Source organism: Schistocerca serialis, chromosome 8 (assembly GCF_023864345.2).
Source record: "Schistocerca serialis cubense isolate TAMUIC-IGC-003099 chromosome 8, iqSchSeri2.2, whole genome shotgun sequence".
Classification (NCBI taxonomy): Eukaryota; Metazoa; Arthropoda; class Insecta; order Orthoptera; family Acrididae; genus Schistocerca; species Schistocerca serialis.
This window is the reverse complement of record NC_064645.1, coordinates 296,117,659-296,133,255: the sequence shown is the minus strand read 5'-3', so window position 1 is coordinate 296,133,255 and position 15,597 is coordinate 296,117,659. Positions and strand designations below refer to the sequence as shown.

Sequence of the window (15,597 nt, the reverse complement as noted above, 5' to 3'; positions counted from 1 at the left end):
CTCGCCCGTGTCCAGGAAGTGGCTCGTTGGCACGATCGGCTATGATGAGGTCTTCTGTTTGCAAAAGATCTTGTAGGATCAGAGTGAGCAGGCGCGTACCTTGCGAGTCGGCGGCGCAGACGTAGAGCGCGATCTTGCGGCAGCGCGGGGCGACCCTGGCGGCGGCGACGTGTCCCAGCAGCAGGTGTCGCGCGCCCTCGGGCAGGCGGCGCACCTCGGGCGGCAGCTGCAGCGCTGCCGACGACGGCGTCGCCGAGCAGGGCGCCGCCGAGGACGGCGGCCCGCGCTCAGAGTCCCGCGGGCTCTGCGCCGGCGGCGACGACAGCGACATCGAGTCCGCTGCAACAGCCAGCTCGCCGTCACTGCTGGCGCTCCTCTCCAGCAAAAAACAGCATCCACTACTGTTACGTCTGCCACAGACGGCCCCTGACAGGCAGACTACACTCGAGACACCCCTGTGTACCATATAACATACACAAGCACTTGCAGGCGCAACCAAGAGGAAAACAATTCTTCAAAACAAACAGAACTTGCTAGAGACTAATGCGAACCTTTTTCTGCAGAGGTCGCCTCACATATACGAGGAAAGTTGGAGTACACCGCCGACCTCCGCCGGCTTTATAAGGCCAGCGCAGCAGCAGTACTGCCAGTTCCTTGCCGAGCTAGGACCAGCTCCGATGGACCTCACCGACGCTCTTGATGAATGGTCGTCTACAAGTTATTTGTGTTTGTGGGCGTATAGTGATTGTTCGAAAAGTGTAGTTCAGTTTCAATAAACGACATTATACTGAGTGTTCTACAATACTTTCTCCAACTACTTTCGATAAAATTTCTGTACTAAAGTATTATGCCCCCCTGCCTTTCCTTTACGAGGCATTCGTTTGTGTGGATCATGCTACTCTCTTCGAAAAATTTCGGTTTGAATTCAACTGGTTTGAATCATACTCAACAAAAGAATGCGAAAAGTTGGTCTGAATAATTCAAACAATGTTCCAAGGCTAGAAAATTTTAGTGATTGGGGACATATCAAGATGGGAGTGCAACAAGGTTCATTTTTAGGTCCACACCTACTCCTTATAGAGGGTGATTCTTGTTAATGTTTACAAAACATCCGAAGTTACTGGGTGTCAATTATTGAACTATATGAAAAAATCGTCATAACATCTGAACGGTTTGCGTTAGGACGTTCAAACTGCGCGGTTGGCTGCGGGGCACTATGGGAATTAGTATGCGCTGTATGGTTTGGTTTAGCGACGAAGCCCACTTTCATTTGGATGGGTTCGTCAATAAGCAAAATTGGCGCATCTGGGTGACTGAGAATCCGCGTTTTGTTATAGGGAAGTCTCATCACCCTCAATGGGTAACTGTGTTGTGTCCAATGGCCAGTCACGGAATAATCGGTGCGATATGGTTCAAATGGCTCTATGAGGTTCAAAAATGGTTCAAATGGCTCTGAGTACTATGGGACTTAACGGCTGATGTCATCAGTCCCTTCGAACTTAGAACTACTTAAACCTAACTAACCTAAGGACATCACACACATCCATGCCAGAGGCAGGATTCGAACCTACGACCGTAGCGGTCGCGCGGTTCCAAACTGTAGCGCCTAGAACCGCTTGGCCACCTCGGCCGGCTAACATCTGAGGTCATCAGTACCCTAGACTTAGAACTATTTAAACTTAACTAACCAAAGGACATGACACACACCCATGCCCGAGGCAGGATTCGAACCTACGACCGTAGCAGTCGCACGGTTCCGGACTGAAACGCCTAGAACGGCTCAGCCACAACGACCGGCGGTGCGATATTCCTTCATGGCACGGTGACTGCCGAACGGTATCTGAAGGTTTCGGAAAATGATTTCATTCTTATTATCCAAAGTAACCCTCATTTCGACAAGATGCCAGCCGGGGTGGCCGTGCGGTTCTAGGCGCTTCAGTATGGAACCGCGCGACCGCTACGGTCGTAGGTTCGAATCATGCCTTGGGCATGGATGTGTGTGACGTCCTTAGTTTAGTTAGGTTTAAGTAGTTCTAAGTTCTAGGGGACTGATCACCTCAGCAATTGAGTCCCATAGCGCTCAGAGCCATTTCGACAAGACGTGGCAAGACGAAACTCGACCCCATCGAAGCAGGAAAGTGTTTAATGCCCTGGAGGAGCACTTTCGGAACCGAATTTTGAATCTGTGGTACCAAAAGTCCACTGGCATGGGCTCGGATTCGCCATCATGTTCTCCGGATCTGAACACAAGCGACTCGTTTTCGTGGGGGCTATATTAAATGCAAGGTGTATAGCAGTAACCCCAAAACGAATGCCGAACTGAAAACAGCCATTCAAGAGGTCACTGACAGCATCGATGTACCGACACTTCAGCGGGTCATGCAGAATTTCTATATTTGTCTGTGCCTCCTCATCGCCAATGATGGCAGGCAGTTAGAACATGTCATAATCTAAATCCGAATATCTGTTGTGACTTTTACATGTTCAATAAAATGTGTACACGCCGTAGTTTGTAATTAATTAGGTTTTTTCCCCATATAGTTCAATAATTGTTATCCTGTACGTAGACGACGCTGAAACAAATAATTTAATATAAGGTTATTTTACGCATGTTGTATCTTGTGACCTCGGCGGCCGTTAATGGTAGTTGTTGAATGACGCAACCAGCCACAAATACTTTTTATACTTTTTTTTATTTTAGTGCTATAACTGGCTTCGGGCTACCATGCCCATCTTCAGATGGCTAATACTTCCTTTAAACAGATGTTGTGATCAACAGCATGTCGTCTGCTCCACAATGCACAAGATTATTTGAGTATTTAGCACCAGTCATCAGTTGTTTCATTAATAAAAGTAAATTTAACTACTTGCATAAAAAATGCAAGCATTTTAGTGTATTGTCATTAATAAAACAACTGATGAATTGTCGCTAAATACTCAAATATTCTTGTGCAATGTGGAGTAGGCGACACGCTATTGATCAAAAATCTGTGTAACGAAAAATATTAGACATCTGAAGATGGGCTTGGTAGCCCAAAACCGGTTATGGCACTAAAATAAGACATTTAAAAACTATTTATGGCTGGTTACGTCATTCACCAACTAATTTAGTATAAGACACATGGGTCCGCAAATATCGGAAAAATTCCTAGAAGTGGATGTCAAATGTTGAACATATGACGTCACCAGATGACGTACCTCGTCGCACATGTGTTGGTTAGAGCCTATCAGTCTGTCTCACCTGTTCATGTCTACCCAAGAGAGGTATTCACGTCGGTGTGGCTCTGAGCCTATGCGCGTGACTTTAGCGCATGGAGCTCAGGGTTCGAGTCTTGCGTCTGACAGGCACTATTTTTTTCATTGCGTCAGGAATTTATGTACCGGTATTTACACTGAGGTAAGATTTATTATTTTGTTTACCGGCCACGCTGTCTCCGTTGCATTTGCGAAATACAGCAAAAGAAAAACCTACCGTATTGTGTCACATTTACGCAACCAGTTTACCTTCCTAATGCTTCGTCACCAGTAAATGACCTACGTTTTATTCAGTAGAGAATGTCTGTAACCAGAAAGTGAAACGATATAAGGAAGGAACACAAAATAAAAACAGATTTTCTTCGGTGACAGCGAGGATAATAATTTTGTAACTTCTTCCTTTACGATAGATCACATTTGCAAGAGGTATTCGAAATTTGCACCGTTTGCTCCAATGCAGGTATTACACCACTCAATCAGACCCTTCAGAATCAAGCCCAACCGCTGCACATGCGGCGAGGGACGTCCTATAGAACACCTTTGGGATGTTTTGGAACGGCAAATTCGTGCCAGGCCTCACTGACTGACATCGATACCTCTCCTCAGTGCAGAACGGGTTCTCATTCCCAAAGAAACCTTCCAGTACCTGATTGAACGTATGCATACGAGAGTGGAAGCTGTCATCAAGGCGAAGGGTGGGCCAACACCATACTGAATTCCAGCATTACCGATGGAGGGCGTCAGGAACTTGTAAGTCATTTTCAGCCAGGTGTCCGGATAATTTTGATCGCATAGTGTATCTGAGGCGGGACGTAGATACCAGGCTGGTATTTATTTAGGTGCATCTTGGAAACAGCCTAAAAATGAGACTGGTCGGCTCTGCAACAGCAGTCGTTATTTCGCGAGGCGTTTCTATCCTGGACAGGTTCGCCGCCCAGAATCGCGAAAGCGATACGTTACCGAGTTGGGCTATGCTGGTCTGTTATTGTTCCGAAATGTGGCATACATAACATAAAATGTCAGCATCGTGATAGTTTTATATAGGTGAGATAGGCTGCGACTTTGAAATAATATTTAGAGAACATATGAAAGTCCAAAATCAATTTTTGTGGAGAAAACGGAAACTTGTAGTATTCTACTTTGGATGTAGACCTAAAACATTCCTCTCTCTGAGAACAGCAATTTACAGGGTGTTTCAAAAATGACCGGTATATTTGAAACGGCAATAAAAACTAAACGAGCAGCGATAGAAATACACCGTTTGTTGCGATATGCTTGGGACAACAGTACATTTTCAGGCGGACAAACTTTCGAAATTACAGTAGTTACAATTTTCAACAACAGATGGCGCTGCAAGTGATGTGAAAGATATAGAAGACAACGCAGTCTGTGGGTGCGCCATTCTGTACGTCGTTTTCTGCTGTAAGCGTGTGCTGTTCACAACGTGCAAGTGTGCTGTAGACAACATGGTTTATTCCTTAGAACAGAGGATTTTTCTGGTGTTGGAATTCCACCGCCTAGAACACAGTGTTGTTGCAACAAGACGAAGTTTTCAACGGAGTTTTAATGTAACCAAAGGACCGAAAAGCGATACAATAAAGGATCTGTTTGAAAAATTTCAACGGACTGGGAACGTGACGGATGAACGTGCTGGAAAGGTAGGGCGACCACGTACGGCAACCACAGAGGGCAACGCGCAGCTAGTGCAGCAGGTGATCCAATAGCGGCCTCGGGTTTCCGTTCGCCGTGTTGCAGCTGCGGTCCAAATGACGCCAACGTCCACGTATCGTCTCATGCGCCAGAGTTTACACCTCTATCCATACAAAATTCAAACGTGGTAACCCCTCAGCGCCGCTACCATTGCTGCACGAGAGACATTCGCTAACGATATAGTGCACAGGATTGATGACGGCGATATGCATGTGGGCAGCATTTGGTTTACTGACAAAGCTTATTTTTACCTGGACGGCTTCGTCAATAAACAGAACTGGCGCATATGGGGAACCGAAAAGCCCCATGTTGCAGTCCCATCGTCCCTGCATCCTCAAAAAGTACTGGTCTGGGCCGCCATTTCTTCCAAAGGAATCATTGGCCCATTTTTCAGATCCGAAACGATTACTGCATCACGCTATCTGGACATTCTTCGTGAATTTGTGGCGGTACAAACTGCCTTAGACGACACTGCGAACACCTCGTGGTTTATGCAAGATGGTGCCCGGCCACATCGCACGGCCGACGTCTTTAATTTCCTCAACGAATATTTCGATGATCGTGTGATTGCTTTGGGCTATCCGAAACATACAGGCGGGGGCGTGGATTGGCCTCCCTATTCGCCAGACATGAACCCCTGTGACTTCTTTCTGTGGGGCCACTTGAAAGACCAGGTGTACCGCCAGAATCCAGAAACAATTGATCAGCTGAAGCAGTACATCTCATCTGCATGTGAAGCCATTCCGCCAGACACGTTGTCAAAGGTTTCGGGTAATTTCATTCAGAGACTACGCCATATTATTGCTACGCATGGTGGATATGTGGAAAATATCGTACTATAGAGTTTCCCAGATCGCAGCGCCATCTGTTGTTGAAAATTGTAACTACTGTAATTTCGAAAGTTTGTCTGCCTGAAAATGTACTGTTGTCCCAAACATACTGCAACAAACGGTGTATTTCTATCGCTGCTCGTTTAGTTTTTATTGCCGTTTCAAATATACCGGTCATTTTTGAAACACCCTGTATTAGGCATAGTCTCAGTGGGTGGATGTTGTTGCCTTGCTCCACCTTTTGAACTGACTTAATCAGCAAGTTGTAGTTGAGCTAGAGCTTACTATTAATGCTTCACACATAAAAATGATTACCAGATGCAAGATAAGCGATAAACACAGAAAAATATCCTGGAACTGATAGCGGACTTACAGTGTCCATACCGAAGCACTTAATTATATTTATTGAAATTTTATTCGAAATTATTATTTTCATTACGAAATTATATCTCCGTAATCAAAATAGCGAGTCGTGACTACAAAGATATTATATCGGTGAGGCCAACCTCTTTCTCAGCGCTTGTTCTAAATTCATTACGCACTTATCAGTCGTCTGGATCTTTACGGGCTAGAAAGGGCGATATGCATTCAGGCTGCTACTCCTGAAATTAAGTTATTGCATCGAAAAATATCAGATACTGGATGACTGATCCAGTACGGTATTTGAATTTTCAATCATATTTAAATTTTAACGTCAGATTGCGATAATAAAACAAAGATAAGAGATTAATGCTGTTCTTATTTCATTGTTTAATTAATTCTGTTCCATGTTTTAGAGTTTGTGATGCCTACTTATTAAGCGACCATTGCTGCTGCCGAGAGGTGTTGTGTATTTTATGAAGCTAACTTGTACAAGGGGCTTTCAGTAAGTAAGTCAATCCTTCTTTTCCTCGGCCAGTTTCAGTTAGAGAAAAGCGTAATTTATCGTGGGACATCGTGGATTAGTACCGGATTAGCCTCGATAGTTTCATGAATTTCCGATAGATGGCGGGCGGCGTTACACGTAGCCTTCAAAACGGCGTCTTTAACTGCGGTACTATCTGAGCAGAGAGCTATCATTGAGTTTCCTTTGGTGGAAAACCAGAGCATCGCAGATATTCACAGGCGCTTACAGACCTGAGAGTGAACTAGCACAAACCTGCCCGATCTTCGCGTGCCAGCCGGCCGCAGGCAGATGTAACTCCTGCAGTGTTGGGACTCGCGGACACTTTCATTCGACTTGATAGACAGATCACAATGAAATACCTCGCTACTCAACTGGACGTCACAATTTGATGGTAGTGCTGACACGCTCTATCACCAGTTGCGGTACACGAAGGTGTGTGCCCGCTAGGTTCCTCGATGCCTAACAGAAGACCATAAAGACCTATGAAGGACCGTCTGTGTGGAATTGCTTGCGCGTTGCGAGGCTGATAGCGACAATTTTTTGTCGAACATCGTCACAGGCGATGAAACATGGCTTCATCACCTGGACTGGGAAACAAAACTGCAATCTATAGAGTGGAGCCACACTGCCTCTCCTCAAGAAAAGAATCAAAACTGCACCCTCAACCAGTAAAGACATGGTGACGGTCTTCGCAGACTCCTTCACGGTGTAACGACCAACTCCGAAGCGTATTGTGCTACCCTCAGGAAATCCAAGAAACGACTTCCGCGTGTTCGTTGCCGCAAAACTGGAAACCAACTTCATCTCCATGACCACGCAAGGCTTCACACATATCTGCACACCCTAGAGGAGCTCACAAAATTTCATTGGACTGTTCTTCCTCATCGATCCTACAGCCCAGATCTCACACCTTTCGACTTCCATCTGTTTGGCACAATGAAGGATGTACTCTGCGGGAAGCAGTACGTGGATGATGAAAAATGGGCCGACCGCAGTGGCCAAGCGGTTCTAGGCGCTTCAGTCTGGAACCGCGCGACCTCTGCGGTCGCAGGTTCGAATCCTGCCTCGGGCATGGATGTGTGTGATGTCCTTAGGTTAGTTAGGTTTAAGTAGTTCAAACTTCTAGGGCACTGATGACCTCAGATATTAAGTCCCATAGTGCTTAGAGCCATTTTTTTAATGAAAAAATGGTTGATGCAACGGGACATTGGCTCTGACGTCGACCAATAGAGTGGTACCATTCAAGCATACAACGGAGATTATATCGAAAAACAGGATTTTGTAGCCAAAAGAGTGGAGAATAATGTGAAGTTTTGTAATCCTTAGTAAACCAGGCTGCTTTCAGAGAAAAACGTGTTGCACTACTTATTGAACGCCCGTTGTATATTAATCCTCGCATTCAAGCAAACATAGATGGCAGACCTGCGGGTGTAGAGGAAGAGATGAACTCGAAAGGCAAATTAGAACGTAAAGGATATCGTTATGTAAACACTATAGACTATTGCCAAAATTTGGTTCGATGTTACCTTCAAGGCAACCATGTCACCCCTCATATAAGGAATATGATTCAAATACCTGACCGATAGCATTTGTAGTCTGGTCCCTTCAACTCCCTCCACCCTCCACCCCCCCACTCAAATATCTATTCATTTTTTGATGATCGTCCGGTTCTGTTGAAATGATCAGGACATTTTTTAAAACATAACAGACTGAAAGTCAGAGCCTTAGATTTCTAATCTGATAGTTACACTTTTTAATGTACGCAGTTGAAAAAAGCGGAGCTTGGTTTTCTAGCGTCGAAAAGGAAGCGTGAAAAATAGTAATTTCTTCTCCACCACCAAAGGCCATTTAAATATTATTAGAAACTAAAATTATTGTTGGTAGCCAAAGTATTCTTGAAGACTAGAATTCTACTTGAGACATAAAATTTTCCAATCTCATAATTCTTCTTCAAAATAAAATATAGTAGGAATATTTTCAAAAATAAATATTTTCGGAATGTAATGCTTGCAGCTGAAATTTTCTGGAAACTAAACTCTTCTTGTGAACCTTGAACGACTAGGAATGTTCTTGGACATCAAAATATTTCAGAAATCTATGTTTTGTAACGAATCATTCCGACTAGGTAGGAGGAGAGGAAGATTAGAGTTTACTGACCTTTCGACAACGAGGTACTTAGAGACGAAGCATAAGCACTGTTACAGGAAGGACATATCACGATATTTTGAGAACCTTCTTTTTCCACAGTTAGAGACAGATTCCAATGGCTTCATTTACCAACAGGATGGGACACCGCCGCACTGGCATCTGAAAGTGCGGGAATTTTTAAATCAAATGATTACTGAATTATGGATCGGCCGCACTGGACCAAATGATTCAGCCTTACGTTACTGGCCTTCAAGGTCACCGGACCTGGCTGTATGTGATTATTTCTTGTGGGGGTTTATAAAAGACTGTTTATCTGTCTCCGTTACCAACAACAGTGAATGAACTGAGGCATGGCATAACAGCAGCTGTGGAAGCCGCTACTGAAGACATGCTCGCTGCAGTGTGGGAACAATTTGAATACCGCATTGACAAATGCCGCACATCTCAAGGGCATATTGAACACCTATGAAAAGATATGCAAAAAAAAAAAAAAAAAAAAAAAAAAACTGTTTGAGTTTCCCCTTCATAAAAAACAAAAATTATCGTTTATGTTTATTGGTTTCAGAAATATACACTCCTGGAAATTGAAATAAGAACACCGTGAATTCATTGTCCCAGGAAGGGGAAACTTTATTGACACATTCCTGGGGTCAGATACATCACATGATCACACTGACAGAACCACAGGCACATAGACACAGGCAACAGAGCATGCACAATGTCGGCACTAGTACAGTGTATATCCACCTATCGCAGCAATGCAGGCTGCTATTCTCCCATGGAGACGATCGTAGAGATGCTGGATGTAGTCCTGTGGAACGGCTTGCCATGCCATTTCCACCTGGCGTCTCAGTTGGACCAGCGCTCGTGCTGGACGTGCAGACCGCGTGAGACGACCGCTTCATCCAGTCCCACACATGCTCAATGGGGGACAGATCCGGAGATCTTGCTGGCCAGGGTAGTTGACTTACACCTTCTAGAGCACGTTGGGTTGCACGGGATACATGCGGACGTGCCTTGTCCTGTTGGAACAGCAAGTTCCCTTGCCGGTCTAGGAATGGTAGAACGATGGGTTCGATGAAGGTTTGGATGTACCGTGCACTATTCAGTGTCCCCTCGACGATCATCAGTGGTGTACGGCCAGTGTAGGAGATCGCTCCCCACACCATGATGCCGGGTGTTGGCCCTGTGTGCCTCGGTCGTATGCAGTCCTGATTGTGGCGCTCACCTGCACGGCGCCAAACACGCATACGACCATCATTGGCACCAAGGCAGAAGCGACTCTCATCGCTGAAGACGACACGTCTCCATTCGTCCCTCCATTCACGCCTGTCGCGACACCACTGGAGGCGGGCTGCACGATGTTGGGGCGTGAGCGGAAGACGGCCTAACGGTGTGCGGGACCGTAGCCCAGCTTCATGGAGACGGTTGCGAATGGTCCTCGCCGATACCCCAGGAGCAACAGTGTCCCTAATTTGCTGGGAAGTGGCGGTGCGGTCCTCTACGGCACCGCGTAGGATTCTACGGTCTTGGCGTGCATCCGTGCGTCGCTGCGGTCCGGTCCCAGGTCGACGGGCACGTGCACCTTCCGCCGACCACTGGCGACAACATCGATGTACTGTGGAGACCTCACGCCCCACGTGATGAGCAATTCGGCGGTACGTCCACCCGGCCTCCCGCATGCCCACTATACGCCCTCGCTCAAAGTCCGTCAACTGCACATACGGTTCACGTCCACGCTGTCGCGGCATGCTACCAGTGTTAAAGACTGCGATGGAGCTCCGTATGCCACGGCAAACTGGCTGACACTGACGGCGGCGGTGCACAAATGCTGCGCAGCTAGCGCCATTCGACGGCCAACACCGCGGTTCCTGGTGTGTCCGCTGTGCCGTGCGTGTGATCATTGCTTGTACAGCCCTCTCGCAGTGTCCGGAGCAAAGTATGGTGGGTCTGACACACCGGTGTCAATGTGTTCTTTTTTCCATTTCCAGGAGTGTAGATGTGCCAAATCGGATGATTCTTTTTGATACACCCTGTACTATACTCAGTTAAGAAGTAAAAGATTTCCTGTCAGTAAATGCCTAAAATATGGCAACAAGCAGAGAGGCGAAGTGGACAGTTTTAAATTCTTGGGACTACAGTTCGAAAATAAATTTAACTAGGAAGAGCATACCACAGAACTGCTGAAGCGCCTAAGCAAATCTCTATTTGCTATTTGAATGTGTCAGTCATACGTGAAACAAAAATTAAAAAGCTAGCGCAGTATGCTTATTTTCATACTATATTGTCATACGGGATCATTTTCTGGGACAACTCATCAAGCCAAGCTAAAGTCTTCTGAGCACAAAAACACGAAAAACGAATGATTTGTGGTGTGATCTGAAGAACGTCCTGCAGAGGGCTGTTTAAGGGGCTGCTGATACTAACTGCCGCTTCCCAGCATATTTATTTCTTAGTGAAATTTATCATTAAAATATATCTTTTTATCAAACCAACATATCATTTCACAGAATTAATGCTAGAAATAAGAATAACTTTCACAAAGATTTAAAGTCGCTTACTTTGGTTCAGAAAGGTGTCCACTATTCAGAAATACACATTTTCAATATCATGCCAGCAGCCATATTAAGTTTAACTAAAAATAAAATTCAGTTTCAGGAGAGTCTAAAGAATTTACTGGTAGCCAACTCATTCTGCTCCACTGATGAATTAGTTAGCAGAGCCGACTGATGCGTGTGTGTTGTAATACTATCACATACTTTGAATATTGCGTGCAATCTGACTTCTGTACAAATTTTTCTGCAGTAATGCAATCATTTAAATAAGGGCTGTAAAATATTTTTATTTCATTATTTTTATTTGATGATGCGTGGCTACAATAGCCGAAGAATTATGATATGCACTTACGTATATTGACGATTTAATATTTGGTAACAAGTTTTACATCCTTTTAAATATAAAAATGCTTAAGATTTTTTTGACCGATTCTACATCGACAAGTGCAATTGCATTGAAGGTTCATTAGCATATCTGTTCTTATTTTGTAAATATTTATTTTATATTCTTGTTTCCTGACATGTTCCACATCCCAGAGGCCTCCTCAACATGGAGCTTTCGGAACGAAAAGTACATCTAATCTGATCTAATCTGATAACAAGAAGACGGACTTAGCGAGATCTTGTAGAAGACAATAAAGTCCATTTGTTCCAGTGGAAGCTTGTGGTGTCCTTCCCCTTTCTTACTTTAGGCTATTATCCAGTCTATATTTATAAACCGGTCAGAGACGGCGTAGATACTGTTTACAGTGCTCATTTTCAAATCCAATTGTTGGATCTGAGAGACTTTTGAAAACTGTTGGACCACTGCAGAAGAAACCAAGAATCCTCTCCCCCAGCCCAAATTATTCATAGAATCGAACTCCCATGTAAGAATCTTCAAAGGTATAATTACTTTACGAACGAGGCAACGTGTTAAATACAGGGTGTTTATAAATGAACATCGGGGTTTTAACGCTTTATAATATTTATTACGTTAAACAGTTATAAAAGATATGTCAAATGAAAGAGCAACTCAAACAGTTGTGTTTGGCATCAGTGCGCATGCGCAACGCGCAACGTTTCCGCCGCAGTCCGCTAGACAGCGGTAGTAGCGAAGATGGCGACTAGTGAACAGAAAGCGTTTTGTGTTTTGCAGTTTGCAAAGACCGAATCTGCAGTTACTGTGCAACGCGCATTTCGGCTGAAGTTCGGTTGTAATCCTTCAGGTGATAATAACATTCGTAGATGGTATCATCAATTTGGAGATACTGGCTGCCTTTGTAAAGGGAAGAGCACAGTACGACCAAGAGTTGCTGAAGAGACGTTGAGCGAGTGAGAGAGTCGTTCACTCGTAGCCCAAAGAAATCAGTCCAGAAGGCTAGTTTTGAATTACAAGTTCCCGTGTCGACTGTTTGGAAAGTTTTAAGAAAACGCGTACAACTACGTCTTACCGTTTACAGTTATTACAGGCTCTAAAGCCGGCAGATCACGGATTACGTGCCAACTTTGCAAACGAAATGTTGTATTATGACGATGAAGATTTTCTGGGTAACGTTGTCTTCAGTGATGAATCGACCATTCACCTTAGTGTACATGTTAACACTCACAATGTGCGCATCTGGGGCTCAGAAAATCCTCACAAGGTGGTACAGATGCAACGAGATTCCCCTAAACTGACTGTTTTTTGTGCCATATCCTGGTAGAAAGTTAATCGGCCTTTCTTTTTTGGTGAACCTACTGTAACTGGCACTTCTTACCTTAATACACTAGAGCAGTGGCTCTTACCTCAGTTGGAGGAAGATGAGCCAGAGAACTTCATTTTCCAGCAAGGTGGTGTGTCACCTCACTGGCATAGTGAAGTACGTGATTGGTTGAACATTACTGTACCCCAGTGCTAGATAGGCCGCAAGGGGCCCAATGATAGGGCTTTCTTTGTGTGGCCTCCACATTCACCCATCCTGAAGCCATGCGATTTTTTCCTTTGGGGCTTCATCAAAGATCGTGTGTACGTGCCTCCGCTACCAGCAAACCTCCGTGAATTAAGAAACTGGATTGAAGAAGCTTTTGCTACAATCACTGAAGACACACTTATCAACGTTTAGGAAGAACTCGGCTATAGACTTGATGTGTGCCATGTGACAAATGGTTCTCACATTGAACATTTATAAGGTTCTTGGTAAAACTGTTTGAGTTACTCTTTCATTTGACATATCATTTATAACTGTAAGTTTAATATAATAAATATTATAAAGCGTTAAAGCCCCGATATTCATTTATAACACAGCTTCATGGTTGTAGATGTGAAACTTCAATTTTGGTTTCTTTTTTTCTTATATATGTAGATGTGAAACTTCAGTTTTGGTTTCTATTTTTCTTATATCTTGAAAGTTTTAGGCTCTACACTTATTGTCCAAGTGGAAATAGAAGGCGAAATGACAGGGCGTCCAGAAGAGATTATGTAATACACGTCATTTGGTATTTCTTACAGCTATCTTCGCTCAAAAGTAAATGAATGCTGATCGTAATGCTATAAACATTTATGCAACTGATATTGAGAACATTTGTCTGAAAAGCTTTCTCCCAAATTATGCGTTGTATAATGATATGATTTTGCGGATACCTTCAGTGGCACATGTGAATAATGTCTGCAAAATGAGTAGCAAATAGATTTAGCAGTAAAGAAGTGAAATTAAAACGTCACCCCTGAGGCTGAAGTTCTACTACATGAACAGTGAAAATGTGGTAAGCGATAAAAATCTTTTCTATTCATTATTCTGTAGACGATATCTCTGAGAGAAAGTTTTTTGAAGAATTGAGATTTTGTATACGTTGGAAGTCGCTAAGTTGGCTCATTCTCAAATAATGGATAAATAGGGTCTGGGTAATTTGCATGCCATAAGTTACGCTGCCTCAGGTTTCTAAGTTTAATATTTGACTTGTTTTGTTAAACGTTTGGCACAATATTCTTCTGCCATTTCAAGGCGCGAGCGGTGGCCCGTCCTGAAACCACAGGAATTTAACAAAACTTCTGTCCTCATTTCGTCATTGGTGATCCTATATCCTGTTTTCCAGTTTAGCTGAAGTGTAAGTGTAATCTTGCCGCGGAAGGTGCTCGGTTGGAATCCTTTTTATGTGGTCATATCCTTTTTTTTGGTAATATCTAATCTCTTCTGGCACTGTTATTTTTACGCCTAGCTGTGTCTTCATTCCGCAATCTGTTTCTTAGCGTTAGCCCAAGAAGTCACCTCACAAACATTATCTCAGCTCAGAATTGAATTCTTCGTTCATTTCCTTTTTTTTAAGGATCCAGTTCTCAGTAACATACTTGAGAGCAGACTTAACTACTATGTTGTGTTGTCATAGTGCCATCTGTTTCCTCTTAGTTCTACCAAGACACCTCGTTAAACCATCATTTATAGCATTATAGTTTTGTATATTTTGAACTACATCTGAATTAGTTTTGTGTGTTTATATCTTTATCCCATGGTACTCAAACAAATTTATCTGTTCTATTATTTTATTGTTCATTACTATTTTTGCACTTCTTATGTGTTTCCATTACCACTACTTTTTTTTGCAGTTTATAGATACAACGATCTGATAAGTTAGTAAAACGTTATTCAATTTAAGTATTACAGCTATTGATGAGTAGATTATGCCAGAATTTTAAATTTTTAAATTAGGCCAATAATTATACAACATATTGCAAAACAAATTTTTGTTACCCCTGAAAGCTGTTAGACAAATACCTGAAAGTGTTTCTGGGTGACCATTTTAGCAATTCAGTGACACGGATCATCTAGTATTTGGCAAGTTGTCAAATTTTTCTGGCGGGCCTTACTCTGCAGCTATAAAAGTCTAATTTCTAGTGACTCTCACGGAGGGAGGTACTCACCTGAGATGCTGGAGGTGGCGACGCCGCGTACCTTGGCCAGCCCATCCTTGCTGAGCTTCCTCTCCGTCGAGATGCCTGTGGTCCACTGGTCCCCGCCCGCTGTAACACACACAGCGCCGTAACAGGCGAGGGGCAGCCACACACTCTGACATTGCAAGCGCAACCTCGTGTCTGTTCAGCGTGCTACAAATTATCTACTAAAAATGTCCATGATTTAATTTGTGTATACTGGGCAGCGGAAAACATCCTGGTAAGATCAAGTAAGGAAAGGTAGGGCACGCAGAACCATGTAAAAGTTTCCAGACAGCCATAGGAAAGGACTGGAGGTGTATAGCG

The 15,597-nt window shown here is 43.8% G+C and overlaps 1 protein-coding gene across 1 annotated transcript in view; it reads right to left on the bottom strand.

Annotated features, from left to right (window-relative positions):
• The window catches only part of LOC126416144 (NACHT domain- and WD repeat-containing protein 1), a 613,147-nt gene that overhangs the window by 260,448 nt on the left and 337,102 nt on the right, over positions 1–15,597 (bottom strand). The window contains exons 4-5 of the mRNA XM_050083692.1: positions 15,262–15,360; positions 100–339 (exon numbers count right to left, since the gene is read on the bottom strand). Of these exons, the coding sequence (XP_049939649.1) occupies positions 100–339; positions 15,262–15,360 (339 nt within the window). The remainder of the gene's footprint in view (positions 1–99; positions 340–15,261; positions 15,361–15,597) is intronic.